We start from the raw sequence: 18,071 nt of genomic DNA on the forward strand, positions 1-18,071 counted from the left end.
ATAAGGCTATTTCAACTATCCATCTTAGACATTTTTGAAATTAATCAGTCAAAAAATATTGTTACTAGGTGGAGGCCATCATAAATGTCATAAAACATAGTCTAACATATCGATTAAGGCATGGAGCATACATGTACACACACATGTATGAACCTATAAAAATATATCTAAATATATACGAAAATATTTCAACTACAAAATAAATGAGGATTATAATGCTGACCTCATGGGGTTGTTTAGAAAACTAAGTAAGATAATATATAAAGGGTGTGCACATAGCAGGTACTCTATAAATGCCTCTACTTTCTTTCTCCCCCTTCAAGGGTTTAGTTAATCAACATTTTAATCCAAGTCTAATTACATATAGTTGTCAAGGGGGTGTAGGGAGAGGGTGAGCTTGAGATCACAACCTACTCTGAGAGGGAAGGGAAGGAGATCACGCGTGCTTCCAGAGAGCTCCCCAAGCCGTTCCAGTACGGCTCCTCTCTCGACCCTTCATGCCTCTCCTTACATTGCTTGAGTTCAACAGGTGTTACAGATTTTAACAAATACCAACTTGTTGGGAAAACTAACTGGAAAGGACTTTGGAGGTTTACTACAAACCTCTCCTTCTAAGGTGACATATGGTGGTGAGCAAATAGTATTTAAGGTCGTACAGTTATGAGACTAAGTAGAACTGAAACTCTGCTTTCTTGGTGCTAACCCAGTGCTGTCAAAGAGTAAGAGGTTAAGGTACAGACCAGGTAATGTAAACACTTACTAAACTCAGTAAGAACAAACTTATGATAACTCACTTAAGAGTAAAGCATCCTGTGAGGAGAAGACAGGGAAAAAAACGTTTTATAAATGTGGCAGAAGATAAACTGGCAAGAAAGAGGTTAAGTAGAGGCTTTGGAGTCTGGTAGCCTGGGTCTCAGCCCAAATTCCTACATGTGTAAAACTTTAATAAAGTAAGACCGCATGTTTAAAACACTTAGCACAATGTTTGGAACAACGCTGGAACATGTTTGGAACAGCAGTTTAATAAATGTTAGCTGCTCGTATTACTAGTATTACTGTTACAGATCATAATACCCACAGATGGCTATAATCTAAAGGTAAGTTATCATCAGTGTTGTAATTTAATAAACAAACACAGCTGTGAATAACAGGGATTTAGGAGGTAACCAGTCATCTACATGCACGAGTCCTCTACGAATGACAGCCAGCTGTTCTATTTTGAAGGAGAAAGAGTAATAGCTGTAAGGTCTGTGACAAACAAGGCAAAGTGTTACAGAAAACGTTGTAGGTGTTGATTCACTGATAAGAAATTAGTGTTGGGAGAAGGCTCTCCCCACTAAGATGCTAAAAGACAGTGGAGGCCAAGGATGAAGGGGGTAACTCAAGGTGCCCTCACCATGGGCTCTGCATGACTGCCTGCTGTTTTCTACAATTCCCATTCCTCCTCCTTCTCTTTTTCCACTTTTTCTAAGTATTTTAAAAAAGTATTCATTATCTATGCTCCTAAGAAATGATATAAAAATGTCTCCTTACATTTATGCTTAATTATGCTCTAATAATCACCCTGGTATTTACAGTGTGCTGATTCTCCCTCAGCAGCTTTAAAAATTAAAGTTACAGGAGGAAGGGTAGGATATGTAAAACTATCGTAACAATTTTGACTCTCAAGACTGACTCACACCTGGGAAATGCCAAATCAATCAGGCAGAATAAGCAAAGAATCTGTAATATCACAAAAACTGTGAAACTATTTATAAAATTGTCAAATCCCTCACAAATCACAGAATATCACAGCTCTAAGAAAAAGAAAAGACATCATAGGTCTGGTATTTAAGAAACATTTCCAAAAAGGAAAAGAATGAGAGGATTGTCACAATAAAACATAAAAGTAGCCCTTGCCAGCACAAGCTACTGGTTTAAAAGTAGTTTGGACAAACTGCCTACTGCAACACTCTTAAAACTTACAAGCAGAAAAGTGATGTTTTGTTAAATTTGCAGATTCTAAATTCTCAAAATAATTGAATTGTTCATAAAATGGATGACTTCCTATCAGAGTCACAAGAAATAACAGATTAAAAAAAAAAAAGCCCTATCAATTGAATCATGATGGATCCTACTGTTTTCCTCATACCAGTCAATTCTTTGAAACATTAGCTTGTAAAAACAGGGTAAACTCTACTAATATAAGCATGACTATGAAGTAAAATTGTCTCGAAAGACTGTGAATAAATCGTGACTTTTTTTAATCCTCTAGTTTTAATTAGTGATTAAAAAGGGAAAGTGGTAGGACTTTGGTATCATTTTGCCAGAAGACAAGAGCTAAAGACGGGAATGCTATTACAGAGAGACTATACTTTTGGGCAAATTTGCCCGTACGTGGAAAAAAGTACTCTTGAAATGAAATGGAATAACACACTTTCACTTTTCAAACCACAACTCAAACCTTTGTTTAAGGGAATCAAAATCAAGGTAAATAGAGAAAACCGGTGTCTAAGCTGCTGCCACATGCCTCCTACCTGTTCTCTGTCTCCAGTTCATTCTTGCGTAGGCTGGCATCATCTAGAAGGCTCTGCAATAAGGCGATTTTTTCATTGTCTGAACCCTCTTGGTTAATTTTTAACATCTTATTCTCATGCTGAAGACGAATAAGTTTCTCCCTGAGAGCAGAAGAAAAACAGATTAACGTAGTTATCAAAATCCAGCTATGCACTGTTATAGATTTAATACGTAGAACAGAAATGAAAAACAAAGTACCTGGAAAAAATTTAGCTCCTGTTGTAACTGGCTGAGACATTACATTTCAGGTCTTAAGCACTTTCTTTTTAGAATGGACAATCTGAAGATAACAGAATCCCCATACAGCATGACTTGTAATGAATGAGGTTTCAAAATCCTATTTCCTTTCTGATTTAAGCATTTAAGCTGTGAATGATTTAAGCACTTAAGCTGTGAATGCACCTATGGTATTTGTTCTTTGATTCTCGTCAACAAAACATCATCTCTAATGCTATGCTCTTACATTACCAATAATTTGGTGGCAAGATGTAACATTCAACGAAGAATGCCTTCAAGACATGCAGTCCATCCATTCCTGTAGATACGGTAAACCTGTAGTCTTGTAACAAGACAGATTATCAGAGCCAGGTTACTGGACTGCATTGTTTTGGGCTCTTTGCGTGATGCCAAATGCTTACACTGAGGGATGCTAAAAGCAACAGCCACACAAAAATTGCCACTGTGAATACTGCAGGGATGATATAATTGAACATTAATCCACATGACAATATCATTGAAGATATACGTCTTGAAGATAGAATTCGTCCTTTATGTTAGAGAGGGTCATCTCTAGAGGGCCGCATGAAGAAGATATTACTATCCATACCAGATGCTATGAAAAACTGTGCTTCTCATGGAAAAAGAAAAAAAAGCGAATATCAAACACAAAAAAAACATTCTGCTCTTATTTTGTAAACACTGTAAACCTTATAAAATACTTTAACTTTTTCTATTGAAAAGATGAGAGTCAAATCTGTAACCCAACTCAAGCAGTTACACAGAACTTGATATATTTTGTAAACTGAAAAAAATGACTTCATCATATTTGTCAATTACAAAGTAAAACAAGCTCATTGTAGGGTGAAAAAAAGATAAATGAGAAGAAAATACAAACCCTCCATAACCCTGCAGTGCAAAATAATTACTGTTGAAATACAGCCTTCTAACTTTATGCATACGTACAAACATGGCAAACACTTGTAAAAATGAATCTCACAGTACCTGTTACACTGGTATCTGCTATTTACACTTAACTTTTCACAATCTTTTCATAGCATTAAATTTTATACTTTAATATTTTAAATGACATGTTAAAGTATATAGACGATCATTATTTAATTCATGCCCAATTATTGGGCATTTAGATTATTACCAATTTTGAACTTCAACATGTTATTAATGATTAGCTTTATAAATATCCTTTTGTGTATATCCTTGGGTATTTCCTCAGAATTAATTCTCAGACAAGTAATTTTTCTGTCAAAAGATAGGCACATTTTTTAGACAACATACACATTCTGCCAAACTGCTCAAAAGAAAAGTTGTACAACCACAAGAAAAAAAATTTTTTGGTAATTATGTGTGGTGATGTATATTAACTAGACTTAATATGGTAATCATTTCACAACATACACACACAGCAAATCATTATGTTGTATACCTGAAGTTGTTACACAGTTATATGTCAATTATATCTCACTTGAAAAAGATTGTATCACTTTAATCTTTTACTCCTAGTTTATGAGGTTTCCAATTTCTCCACACCCTTAACATCAGTGAAAATCATCACTTTTAACAGATTTTTGCAAACTGGAAGAGCAAATTTCATTATGCATCAAGAATACTGATCCATTGTCTATATATACATTGAGAAATTTCATCTTTGTACTATTTCATTTTCTTGATAGCTCTTCTAGACATATTCTAGACACAGAGAATTTTTTTTTTTTTTGCGGTACGCGGGCCTCTCATTGTTGTGGCCTCTCCCATTGTGGAGCACAGGCTCCGGACGCGCAGGCTCAGCGGCCATGGCTCATGGGCCCAGCCGCTCCACGGCATGTGGGATCCTCCCGGACCAGGGCACGAACCCGTGTCCCCTGCATCGGCAGGCGGACTCTCAACCACTGCGCCACCAGGGAAGCCTGGGACTAATTATTTTGCAGGCTGATGGCTAAGCATAACCTTTGTCTTTGGGCCACGTGGTTTCACTGCTAAATGTCTGCTGAGGATGCCCAAGCACAGATATATTAGTTTACTGAGTATATGTGAGACACTGTCCTCCCAAAGAGAGAAATCAAGTCTCTGTGGGGACAGCTGAAGAAAGCCCCTAATATCCTAAATCATGGACATCTAACCTCGAGTTCACGTTGAAAGTGTTAGCGATAAAGAAAAGGAACTGGTCCTCTATACCACAGAGTAGTACGTTTTCTCCAAGAATATTGTGCAGTGTGGCTGTGACCTTCACCATCTCCTTACCTGATTTCAGGTGTGACGATCTCTGCTGCCAGACTATCTGAAGATTCCTGACTTCCCAGAGGCATTAACCCTGTAAACAAACAATCATGGGTGCAAGGTTAAGAGAGGGCACAGCTACCTCCTTTAGTTCCTATATGAACTCCTACTTTGAGCATTAATTTTAACAGCTAAAATCTTTAATTCAAGTAAAAACCATGTCACACTTGCCTTACATGATTGCCTTACAACATTATTATTATATCATTTTAACACTTTTTAAACGTACAACTGAGTGGCACTAAGTCCCATGTTGGCGCTAAGGCACTATGTTGTGGAACCATCACTACTATCTATTCCCAAACTCTTTCATCACTCAAAACGTAAATTCTGGAACCATTAAGCAGTAACTCCCCATTACTTTCTCCCTCAGCTCCTCGTAACTTTAATCCCAATTTCTGTCTGTCTAAATGAACTTGCCCATTCTAGGCGCCTCACACCAATATTAGTCCTTTTGTGTCTGGCTCACTTCACCTAACATAATGTTTTCAATAGTCATCTATGTTGCACCATTTATCACAACTTCATCTCTTTATATGGCCAAATAATATCCCATTATACATACATATCACATTTTCTTTATCCATGTATCTGTCTATGGACACATGGGTTGTTCCCACCTTTTGGCTATTGTGAATAATGCTGCTATGAACATTGGTATACCAGGATGTGGTTGAGTCCTTGCTTTGATTCTTTTGTATATACACTTAGGAGTGGAATTTCTGGATCATATGGTAACTTTTTAAAGAACCACCAAACTCTTCCGCAGTGGCTGACCCATTTTACGTTCCCACCAGCAAGGCAGGAGGGCTCCGACTTCTCCACACCCTCACCAACACTTGTCACTTTCCTTTCTTTCTTTTTTTATAGTAGCCATCCTAATGGGTGTGAAGTGGTATCTCACTGTGGTTTTGCTTTGCATTTCTCTAATGACTGATGATGTTGAGCACTGTTTCATGTGCTTACTGGACATTTGTATATCTTCTTTGGAGAAATGTCTATTCAAGTCCTTTGCTTGTCTGTGAACTGCAAAGGACTTTTGCAGTTTCTTTTTGTTGTTGAATTGTAGAAGTTCTTTATACACTCTTGACATCAATCATCTATCAGATAAATGATTTGCAGATATTTTCTCCCATCTTGTGGGTTGCCTTTTCACTATGTTGATAAGTGTTCTTTGAAACACAAAAGTTTTTAATTTTGTTGAAGTCCAATTTACCCATTATTTTTGTTGCCTGTGCTTTTAGTATCAATTCCAAGGAATCACTGCCAAATCCAACATCATGATGATTTTCCTCTATGTTTTTTTAAAATTTTATAGCTTTAGCTCTTACATTCAGGTCTCTGATCCATTTTGAGTTCCTTTTTTGTATATGGTGTAAGGGTCCAACTTCATGCTTTTGGATGTGGACATGCAGCTTTCCCAGCACAATCTGTTTGAAAGACTTTCCTTTCCCCCACTAAGTGGTCTTGACACTCTCGTTGAAAATCAATTTATTGCATATGTGAGGGTTTATTTCTAGGCTCTCTATTCTACTCCATTGGTCTATATATCTGTCCTTATACCTACACATACTGTTTTGATTACTCTAACTTTATACTAAGTTTTGAAATCAGGAAGTATGAGTGCTCAAGCTATTTTTTTTTTCTTTTTCAAGATTGTTTTGGCTATTCAGGATCCCTTGAGATTCCATATAAATTTTAGTCTGGGTTTTTCTATTTCTGCAAAAAATGCTGTTGGTATTTTGATAAGGACTGCACTGAATCTGTAGGGTTTTTTTTAATATAAATTTATTTATGTTATTTATTTTTGGCTGCGTTGGGTCTTCATTGCCGCGCTCAGGCTTTCTCTAGTTGCAGTGAGCGGGGGCTACTCTTGGTTGCGGTGCGCGGGCTTCTCATTTCGGTAGCTTTTCTTGTTGCAGAGCATGGGCTCTAGATGCACAGGCTTCAGTAGTTGTGGCTCACAGGCTCTAGAGCACAGGCTCAGTAGTTGTGGCTCACGGGCTTACTTGCTCCACGGAACATGGGATCTTCCCAGACCAGGGCTCGAACCCGTGTCCCCTGCATTGGCAGGCGGATTCTTAACCACTGTGCCACCAGGGAAGCCGCCTGTAGATTGTTTTTGGTAGTACTGTCATCTTAACAATATTAAGCCTTAAATGAACATGCGATATCTTCCCATTTAGGTTTTCTTTAATTTCTTTCAGCAGTGCTTTGTAGTTTTCAAGGTACAAGTGTCTCCCTGGTTAGATTTATTCCCAAGTATTTTATTCTTTTTAATCCTATTGTAAATGGAATTGTTTTCTTAATTTACTTTTCATATTGTTCATTGTTAGTGTATAGAAACGTAACTCATTTTTGTGGGTTGATTTTATATCCTGTAAGTTTGCTGAATTCATTTTATTAGTTCTCAGAGCTTTGTGTGTGTGTGTGTGTGTGTGTGTGTGTGTGTGTGTGTAATTTTTAAAGGGTTTCAACATATAAGATCACGTCATCTGCAAACAGAGATGATTTTAGTACTTCCTTTACAATTTAGATTTTTTTTTCTTTGTCTAATTGCTCTGGCTAGAAGATCCTATACTACATTGAACAGAAGTATAGAAGTGCTGGTCGCAGGCATCATTGTCTTATTCCTGATCTTAGAGGAAAAGCTTTCGGTCTTTCACCACTGTGTATGAAGTTAGCTGTGGGTTTTTCATATGGCCTTTATCAAGTTGTAGAAGTTTCCTTTCTAGTTCTCCTCCTAGTTTATTGAGTTTTTTTATGATGAAAGGGTGTTGGATTTTGTCAGTTGCCTTTTCTGCATCAGTTGAGATGATCATGTGGTTTTTTTCCCCTTCATTCTATTAATGTGGTATATACTACACTGATCTCTATGTCTTTCCATATGTGAGTTTCATGCTGTTCAATTACAGTAGTTTTATAGTAACTTTTGAAATCAGAATGTGTAAGTTCTCCAACTTTTTATTTTTTAAGATTATTGTTTTGGTTATATAGTGGCTCCTTCGTTTTTTTATATAAATTGTACAATCAGCTTGTCAATTTCTACAAAAAAGTCTGCTGAGAATTTGATTGGGATTGCATTGAATCTTTACACCAATATGAAGAGAACTGTAGTCTTAACTACAGTGCTTTTTCCAACATCTGAATGTGGAATGTCTTTACATTTATTTAGATCTTTAATTCATCTTAGTAATGATTCATAGTTTTCAGTGTAGAAATCTTGCATTCCTTTGTTAAACCTATCTCTAAGCAGTTTATTCTTTATCATACTATTATAATTTCATTTTCAGATTGTATACTAGTACTACATAGAAATATAATTGGTATTTGTATACTGACCTTGTATATTGAGACCTTGCTGAACTCATTTATCAGATCTATGATTTTTTACATCCTCTTTTCCTTTCTGGATGCCCTTTATTTCTTTTTCTTGCCTGACTGCACTGGCTAGAACCTCCATGTTGAATAGAAGTGGCAAGACTGAACAGCTTTGCCTTGTTCCTGATCTTAGGGAAAAGCATTTAGTCTTTCATCATTAAGTATGAGGTCAGCTGTAGGGTTTTCATAGACGTCCTTTACTAGGCTGTAGAAGTTTCCTTCTATTCCTAGATTGCTAAGAGTGTTTATCATGACATTTACAAAACAGAAACAGACTCACAGACTTAGAGAACGAACTTATGGTTAACAAAGGGGAGAGTGGGGGGCGGTGATAAATTAGGAGTTTGGGATTGGCAGATGCAAGCTACTGTGTATAAAACAGATAAACAACAAGGTCCTGCTGTATAGCACAGGGAAGTACATTCAATATCTTGTAATAAACCACAATGGAAAAGAATACAAAAGAGAATGTACATAAATGTATAAATGAATCACTTTGCTGTCCACCAGAAACTAACACAACATTGTAAATTAACCATACTTCAATTAAAAAAATTTTTTGAAAAAAGAATGTTTATCATGAATGGTGCCACCTACTTTTTCAACTTAATGATATAACATACCCAGCCCTCCACGGCAGGCATATATAAGATATACTTCATTCTTTTTAATGGCTCTAAAGTATACAGTTGAATGAGAATGCCATTCCTGTACTGCTGAACTTTTATGTTGGTTCTAAATTTCACTATTATAAATGATGTTTTAGTTCATAGGGTAAATTTTCAGAGCAAAAATGCTAGCTCAAGGATATATACATGAGGGACTCCCCTGGTGGCACAGTGGTTAAGACTCTGTGCTCCCAATGCAGGGGGCCCGGGTTTGATCCCTGGCCAAGGAACTAGATCCCACATGCATGCCACAACTACGAGTTTGCATGCCACAATTAAGGAGCCTGCCTGCTGCCACTAAGACCTGGTGCAACCAAATAAATAAATATTAAAAGAAAAAAAGGATATATACATGAATAAGGTTTAAAGGTAATAAAGAAACACGTGAAAGCTTACATAAGATGGCCTCCCTTTTCTTGATGATACAGGACCTAAGAATTAAAGCATTAAGGTTCAAGGCTAGAGTCTCAAAATTTTGGGAAAACTCATGTAGAATTGACTAGAGATACATGAAAGGACTACCAAGCAGCAACAAGGATCCAATTATGATCAGAAATCATTTGTCTTTTGGTGAGGACAGTCAAGAAAGATGTATAATTTTCTCAAAAGCAAAAATAAACAAGTGGAACTACCTCAAACTAAAAAGCTTCTGCACAGCACAGGAAACCATGAAAAAAATGAAAAGGCAACTTACCAAATGGAAGAAAATATTTGCAAGTCAGTTATCTGATCGGGGTTAATATCCAAAATATATAAAGAACTCATATATCTCAATAGCAAAAAAACCCAAACAATCCAATTAAAAATGGGCAAAGGATCTGAATAGACATTTTCCCAAAGAAGACATACAAATAGCCAACAGGTACATGAAAAAGGCTCAATATCACTAATCACCAGGGAAATACAAATCAAAACCACAATGAGCTATCACCTCACACTTGTTAGAACAGCTATTATTAAAGAGACCAGAAATAACAAGTGTTGGTGAGTATGTGGAGAAAAGGGAGCCCTTGCGCCCAGCTGATGAGAACGTAAATCGGTGCAGCCGCTATGGAGAAGAGAGCTGGGGTGTGGGGGTGGGCTAAATGGGTGAAGGGGGTCAAAAGGTCCGAACTTCCAGGTATAAAATAAGTAAGTCATGTGGATGTAATGTATAGCATGGTGTACATAATAATACAGTATTGTATATTTGAAAGTCACTAAGAGAGTAGATCTTAAAAGTTATCACAAGAAAAAAATGTTTTTCAACTATGTATGGGGACAGATGTTAGCTAACTAGACTTACTATAGTGACCATTTTGCAATACATACAAATATCGAATCATATTGTACATGTGAAGCTAAGAGTATAATATTATATGTCAATTATACCTCAGTAAACAAGAAAGAAAAGGAAAAAACCAGAAAGATACATAATTTTTTTAGCTGGCCTTGGTAATCTGGAGTACAGAATAAAACTAATTAGGGCTTGAAATAAGTCAAGAGGATAAGGAAAGACAGTGGTGATGAGAACACAGTTGAAATGGCTGGTATGCAGGCTGGGTGAGCTGGAAAAGGTGGTGATCAGTAGACGATCAGCAGAGACTACAGAGGGGGCTGAAGGTGGATGGAGCAGATGAGCAGGTTTGGTAGAAGCAGTGAGGAGGGGAAAAGGAGGCTTTTGTTGGAGTGGGAGTGAACAGAGGGTGAAGCTCTGTAAGTCAGCAACCAGGTCCTGCATCCCTCGAGTGGTAGAAGGTAAACCCTCAGCTAAGTGCTGCTCCTTTCCTGTGAGAAGGAGAAGGTTTCTACTTTGGATGTTAAGTCCCTTAGTGAATTGATACCCACCTCACATCTCAGCCGAGAAAAATCACTGATGTATAAAGTCTGATACACTTCTAAAGAGGTCACTAAAAACTTTTCAGGTGTATTATTAACAGAGATGATTTAACAAATGTTTATGCTTTTGATTTCATAAAACCCAAACATTTAAATTTAATTAAAATTAAAAAGTAGGCAAGTAAATCCAGTCCCGTAACTACAGTCATAAAATCTGGGTAACAGTTCAAAATCTGTATCAATCTCATGGCCTCTTTACCAAATTCAAGTTCTCGTCTTTGGCGCAATCATCTTAAAATGAATCTAGTATTTTTCCTGATACTATCAGAAATAAGTAACCTTGCTTGGGCTACTGAAATGTTGCTACCTTGAGTTGTGAGTTGCCCTTCTTGAGCCTGAACACAACGAAGCTCTTCGATGGTTTCCTTCAGAGAATCCCTTTCTGTTCTTAACCTCTGGAGGGACATTAAGAATGAGGAAAGTTAGCTTCAAGCTTTACGAGTTTACTCATCAGTGGTCTTTGCCTTACCTAATAGAATGATAAACAGTGGTGAACATGGACATGTTACATTTTTTGACCTTCTACAGAAAGATCACAGAAGGAAACGATTACACGATTTTTTTCCCGTTTAACAATATTGAGTATCTACTACGTGCAAGGCAGGATCCTATCAGTTAATCATAAGAAACAAAACCACCTACTCCATCTTTAACAATGAGTACCTTATTATGTAAATAACTTTCTTTTCATGAAACATAAAAGATCAAACAACACAAGTCATGACAAAGTAAAAGTATTTTAAAAAGCTTCAAAATATGCTGAAATATTCATAAATCATGTATATTCATAAATCACGACAAAGTAAAAATATTTTAAAAAGCTTCAAAATATCCTGAACAACAAAAAGAATTGTGTCTTCATATAGAAAACAGAAAAGCTACATAAATTTCTAGAAATTCACAAGTAAGACAAAGGAAAAGAAGCAACAGTGGTAGAAAAGTTAAATATATTAAAAAGAAATTAGAATAGCAATCTTTTATTTTAGATCTATTTCTGAAACACAAATGTAAATCTTTTATAATTAAAAAAAAGATCTCAAATTTTCAAATTTATAAATAGAAGCAGAAATTAATGTAGGCAAAACATGAATTAAATATCATTTTCTTAACCTCAGCACTGCTCAAAACCAAAATACCTAATATATATACTCACATCCTTTTCTTTTTGAAGACTGTCAACTTTTTCTTTTAGCCGCTTATATTCAAAATCTAATTTATCTGCTTTCTTCGATTCTTCAGATAATCTATTTTGCAGTTCTACTACCTGTATAGAAAGGTACCATTAATTTTTATAATTTGAAACATTAGAAATTATTATTATTTTCTACAGATCTACGAAAAGTCTCTCCCCAAAAAATACTCAAAAAAATACACATGATACGGGAGCCTAACCCAATGGAGAGAACCAGGTACAAAAATCTGCCCAGATTCTATGGGTTCTAAAACCAGATCATCCGGAGGAACAAATGTTCAAAACTATGAAAACCTACAGGACTTCCACTTCCTGTAACACAGGAAACTGCAGTCTGGGAACCCTTTTAGCATGAAGCAAAAGAAATGCTAGGGGAAAAGAATACAACTGCCTCGCTAGGCTTTATAACAAAGTAAGGGAAATCCTCAGGGGTTAAAAGTGGAGCAGGAAGTTTGTGAGGATGCTATGGGCAGTGTGAGATGCCACCTGGCAATACCAGGAACCCAGGCCTTTAAAATTATCGGGAGACAGGCTGCTGTTAAACTACCTCGGACTCTAATAAAAGGTGGTGAGTCAGTAAACAGGTAGGTTAGGAAAAAAAAATCCATCAGCTGGCAAAATCAATAAGGAAACCTGCCCATCTTAAAGTGAGTGTTCTGGGCTTTAAAAAGTGTAACTTGAAAATGTGTAACCACAGCCTGCAAATGCATGGATTTATGCTTGAATTTTTACCACATGCCTTGTCTGGCAAATCCTAAGGCAAGCAATTAATTTAAAGTCGTCCTGATTGGTAATGCTGTGGAAAATCTGGCATAAGAAAAACATACATTGTCTGGAGGAACACAACCTCAACCAGGTCCCCAGTATTCCCAAAGGTAAAGATGAGCCAAATGACAGAGCAAAATCTAAAATTACAAAAGTCTTAAAGAAATAATACACTATGAACAACAGTCAGCAGAAAAACATTAACAGCACTAACAACAATAAAATAGTAGAATAAGACCTCTAAGGATTTCAAATTGGAGTTACCAGACATAAAATACTAGGTTTAATACTTTTAAATAAAGAAATCTAAATTATAAAAGGAATAAAAGACCACCAATATGATCAAGCAGGTTTGAAAGAGCACCCAAAGAGAAACTGCAGAAAGAAAAATATTATACTGAAAAATAAAATATATTAAGCTCCAGATCAGAAACAGATAGAGAATTAGTATATTACACTACAATAATTGTAAGTGCAGATTTCTTTTTTATTTATTCTGTTTGTAATTCACTGTTAATACTAAATCTGATGTCCTTCATCAATTCTGAAAAATATTCAGCCATTCTTTCCTTCAAATAATGTCCTACAATTCTTTCCATTCTTTCCTCTGGAACTCTAATTAAATCATTTCTTATTTTAATTTTATACCCTTTAATCACATTTATAGTTTCTTTGGGCTACATTTATTTTTGGTAATTTCTCAGTCCAACTTTGTTATATGTTGAAAATTTTCATAATGAAATGTTGGGAAAAAATGCATTCACCAAAAAATCTTGCCAGACATTCATGGTGTACAGGGTTGCTCTACTAAAACTTCTCTAATTTATTATATTAAGCTAGTACAATTTTTTTTTTTTTTTTTTGCGGTACGTGGGCCTCTCACTGTTGTGGCCTCTCCCCATTGCGAAACACTGGCTCTGGACGCGCAGGCTCAGCGGCCATGGCTCATGGGCCCAGCCGCTCTGCGGCATGTGGGCTCTTCCCAGACCAGGGCACGAACCCGTGTCCCCTGCATCGGTAGGTGGACTCTCAACCACTGCGCCACCAGGGAAGCCCGTAAGCTAGTACAATTTTGATGCCAAAATCAGAAGACAAGGAAAGCATGAGATAGAAAACTTTAAGTAGACAAATCATAGAGGCAAAATATTCCAAGTAAAATGAACAAAGCAAATTTAACTATGTGAAACCACAAATAAATCTGCTATGACTAAACTAAGTTTATCTCAGGAATGCAAGGATGCTTTTTTTTTTTTTTTTTATTTTTATTTTTTGCAAGGATGCTTTAAACATAGAAATCCATTAATATAATTCATCAGATTAATAGAAAGAAGCAGCAGCATAGGAGTCTCTCAATAGGTGTAGCTGATTAAATTCAACATCCATTTAAGATAAACACCTGTGCAAATTAGGAATACAATGAAATTTTGTTATCCTGATGAAAGGTGGCTACAAAACCTATAGCAATCCTTACAATATACTGGTAAAACATTTAAAGCACTGTGTATGAAATCAACAAGAAATGGTTGCCTATTATTATTGCTTCTATTAAAGGCTGTACTAAAGGTCAGCCATGTTGATTAAGAAGAAAAAAAGGGTATGCCATAGAAAGAAACAAAATGGCTTTTATTTGTACAAAATATGACTTCTGCCAAAAGAACTAATAGACATTATTAGAAATAATATGGGTGGGCTTCCCTGGTGGCGCAGTGGTTGAGAGTCCGCCTGCTGATGCAGAGGACACAGGTTCGTGCCCCGGTCCGGGAAGATCCCACATGCCGCGGAGCGGCTGCACCCGTGAGCCATGGCCGCTGAGCCTGCGCGTCCGGAGCCTGTGCTCCACAACGGGAGAGGCCACAACAGTGAGAGGCCTTCGTACCGCAAAAAAAAAAAAAAAACAGAAATAATATGGGAATTTGGCAAGATTGTAAAATCAACATATAAAAACCAATTTAATCACATAAATGAGCAACACATTGAAAATGGTATCTTTTCTTTTTCTAACTGCATTTACAAAAGCAACCAAATACATAAAGTACTAAGAGTAACTATAATATAATATGTGCATGATATTTATAAGAAAATTATAAAACTTAATTGAAAGACACTGAAGATCTAAATAAATGGAAAGATACTATATTCATTGATAGGAACATTTACTGTCATAAAGATGTCAATTCTCCCTAAACTGATCAACAGATTCAATGTAATTCCAATTTCCAAAGATTTGGGGTTTAAAGGGAACGGAAAGGTCCAAGAATAGACAAACCATTTTGAAAAAGAACAGGGTGCGGGTATCTGTACTACCCAAATATCAAAATTACTAAAGATCTATAGATGATAAGAGAGTGTTTTGGTGTTAGAGTAGACAAATAGACCAATGAAACAGAAGAGATCGCCATAAACAAACCCACATATAACATGGTAACTTTAGATATATAAGATAGAATTGTAGGGCACCGCAGAAGAGACTGATTATTAAATAAAAGCTGCTAGGTTGACTGGTTGTCCACAAAGACGAAAAATATCAAATGGATCCCTACCTCACACCCTATATGAAAATCAATTTCTTGTGGATTAAAGACCTAAATGTACAAAACAAACTTTAAACCTCTGTAAAGAAAACAGAGATTAGTGTTACATCTTTATATAGGAAATGACTTCTTAACTGAGACATAAAAAGCACAAATCATACACCTGAAACTAACCAAACACTGTAAATCAACTATACTCCAATAAAATTTTTTTATAAAAAGCACAAATCATAAAGAAAAAGGTATTTAAAGTTCATCATGTTAAAATTATCAATCTCAATAAAAGTAAAAGGACAGGTCACAGACTGCTAGGAAATAAAGGCAACATGTGACAAAAGATTAATACCAGGAACAAATAAAGAACTTTTAGAATCAATAAAAGAAATAATCCAACTTTAAAAATGAATAAAAGATAAAAATAGGCAGTTCACAAAAGAAATGTGATCAGTAAATATATTTGCAATTAGGGTAACGCAAAGTATAATCATAAGGAGACATCATTTCAAATCCATCCTTCAACTGGCAAAATTTCAAGTCTGATAATACTATGTGTTGGTGATGATGTGGAGCAACAAGAATTCATACAAACTGCCTGCTGGTAATAAAATCACAGTGGAGGACATTTGGCAATATCTAATTAAATGAAGACTCTCTAAGGAAGATATTCCACATAGTTGTAAAACTTCCACACATGTATCGAAGAGGACATGTTCAGTACTATTCACAGTGGCCTTTCTTGCAATATTAAAGAAAAAGACAAAACATCCTATATGTCCTTCTCCAGAAGAATGGATAAATGTGGTATTGTCACTCAACAGGATACTACAGATTGGTACAAGTGAATGGGATAAAGCTACAACGATCAACAAAACAAATCTCACAAACACCACTGAGCAAAAGCAAATCGCAGAAGAGAACTTTCACTATATCATTATATAAAGTTTTGAAATGTCAAAAGTGTTATAAGTTTTTAGGGATACACACACACATATATGTATGTGTGTGTGTATGTACAGGGAAGAATAAAGAGATGTGTAGGCACAAAACCCACAAAATAGGCTAGTGGTTACTGCAATGAGGAGGGGGAGGGTGTTTTGTTTATTAAGCATGGATATTTATTGTATTATTTTTTTACTTTTGTGTATTTCTCAAGTATTACACAATAAATTAAAAATAATAAATAATAAAAGGATCTGCTATAGAGACCAACCAATAAGCCCTGGATAAGAACTAAGTTTCATAGGTGAAAAACCGAATACCATGAAAACAAGTCAGTGGACTCTGACAAGCCAGCGTTACACTGGAGAGCTCAGCTGGAAACGGCGTTAAGAAATTGTGCTGCTCTCCTTACCTGTCTCTTATACGTCTCGAGTTGACTTCGAGCCGCGTTGGCTTTTCTCAGCTCCTCCTCTAGGCTAACTGTGTTCTGCATATACATAGTATTCTTCTCTTCTAAGAGTTTAACCTGACGCCTCAAATCACCAAGATCTTCTAGCTTCTTTTTATATGATTCCACTTGGCCTTCTAGTTTAGACACTTTATCAGAAGAATGTCTAGAATGAGATGGGAAACCAGAAATCACACACACATCCGCAATGGTAAAGCTGCTGTAGGCAGTGCTAAACCAAGCGGATTGCCAGGAAGTAACACGTTCTAATGAAATTATAAGACCAAAGGTGAGTCCAGCTTAGTTTTTTGTGCAGGTTCAAAAGTATGACCAAAATTACAGCAAAATTTATAATAGACAACATTATAAAATTTAAGGAATGCAAGTAGGAGGGGGTAGCCAACAGAGTCACATGTAGCACAAAAGCAAAATGAATTGTACACTGTCCAAATAATTTGGCAATTAGGCTGTTATTAGTGACCAGAGGAACAGCTGTTTTGGTGGAGCAGTGGGGTAGGCAGTGGTGAATTTTAGTGGGTTAAGGAAAGAATATAAACTTTACCTTGTGTAATCTAAATTTGTTCTGGAGGGAAGGAGAGAATAATAGGTCTCTCACTTTTTCTAAGATAAGAGGGATAGAAACATATAAATGTATGCTAAGGAGGCAGATTCAAATGTGAAGGGAAATGACAACTGATGTAGCACAGTCCCTGCAGAAGCAAGAAGGGTTGAGACCCAGAGCATTGAAGGATAGCACTGGACAGGAGGACGAGTAACAGGTCTGCACTCTAGAAGCAAAAGAGAAAAGATGGGCGCGAATGCAGGAGACACAGCACATGGAGGGTCCATAGGTCATGGCCTCGTTCCTCAGTGCAGGAGACAATGTCATCTACTGAGACTGAAGCACAGGAGAGGTGTGGTGGGGTCAGTCAGGTGAGAAGAGTTATGAAAATACATAGCAGCTATGAGAGAAACGGGAGACAGAGCAATCTACGGATGAGCAGTAGAACAGTGGACCAGTGCTAGGAGCCCACACGGATGGGCAGTAGAGCGGTGGACCAGTGGGAGGGGACCAGTGGAGAGTAAGATCACTAGTCTGCAGTAGGACAAAACTACCTCACTGTGATTTTCCCTGTTTGTTCTCAGCATTCAAAGAGCAAACGCATAAAACATAGATGGTTGGAATGATCCAACAGAGGATA

General features: G+C 36.6%; 1 protein-coding gene across 2 annotated transcripts in view; it reads right to left on the reverse strand.

Moving 5' to 3' along the window:
- The window catches only part of HOOK3 (hook microtubule tethering protein 3), a 126,068-nt gene that overhangs the window by 52,523 nt on the left and 55,474 nt on the right, over window positions 1-18,071 (reverse strand). For both annotated transcript variants that reach the window (XR_009517908.1, XM_060001429.1), the window contains exons 11-15: window positions 16,834-17,035; window positions 12,148-12,258; window positions 11,302-11,389; window positions 5,032-5,101; window positions 2,517-2,657 (exon numbers count right to left, since the gene is read on the reverse strand). Coding sequence is in view for 1 of the 2 variants with exons in the window: in XM_060001429.1 (XP_059857412.1) it covers window positions 2,517-2,657; window positions 5,032-5,101; window positions 11,302-11,389; window positions 12,148-12,258; window positions 16,834-17,035 (612 nt within the window). In the remaining variant the exon portion in view is untranslated. The remainder of the gene's footprint in view (window positions 1-2,516; window positions 2,658-5,031; window positions 5,102-11,301; window positions 11,390-12,147; window positions 12,259-16,833; window positions 17,036-18,071) is intronic.

The sequence above is a fragment of the Delphinus delphis genome, chromosome 21 (genome assembly GCF_949987515.2).
Source record: "Delphinus delphis chromosome 21, mDelDel1.2, whole genome shotgun sequence".
NCBI classification, from domain to species: Eukaryota; Metazoa; Chordata; class Mammalia; order Artiodactyla; family Delphinidae; genus Delphinus; species Delphinus delphis.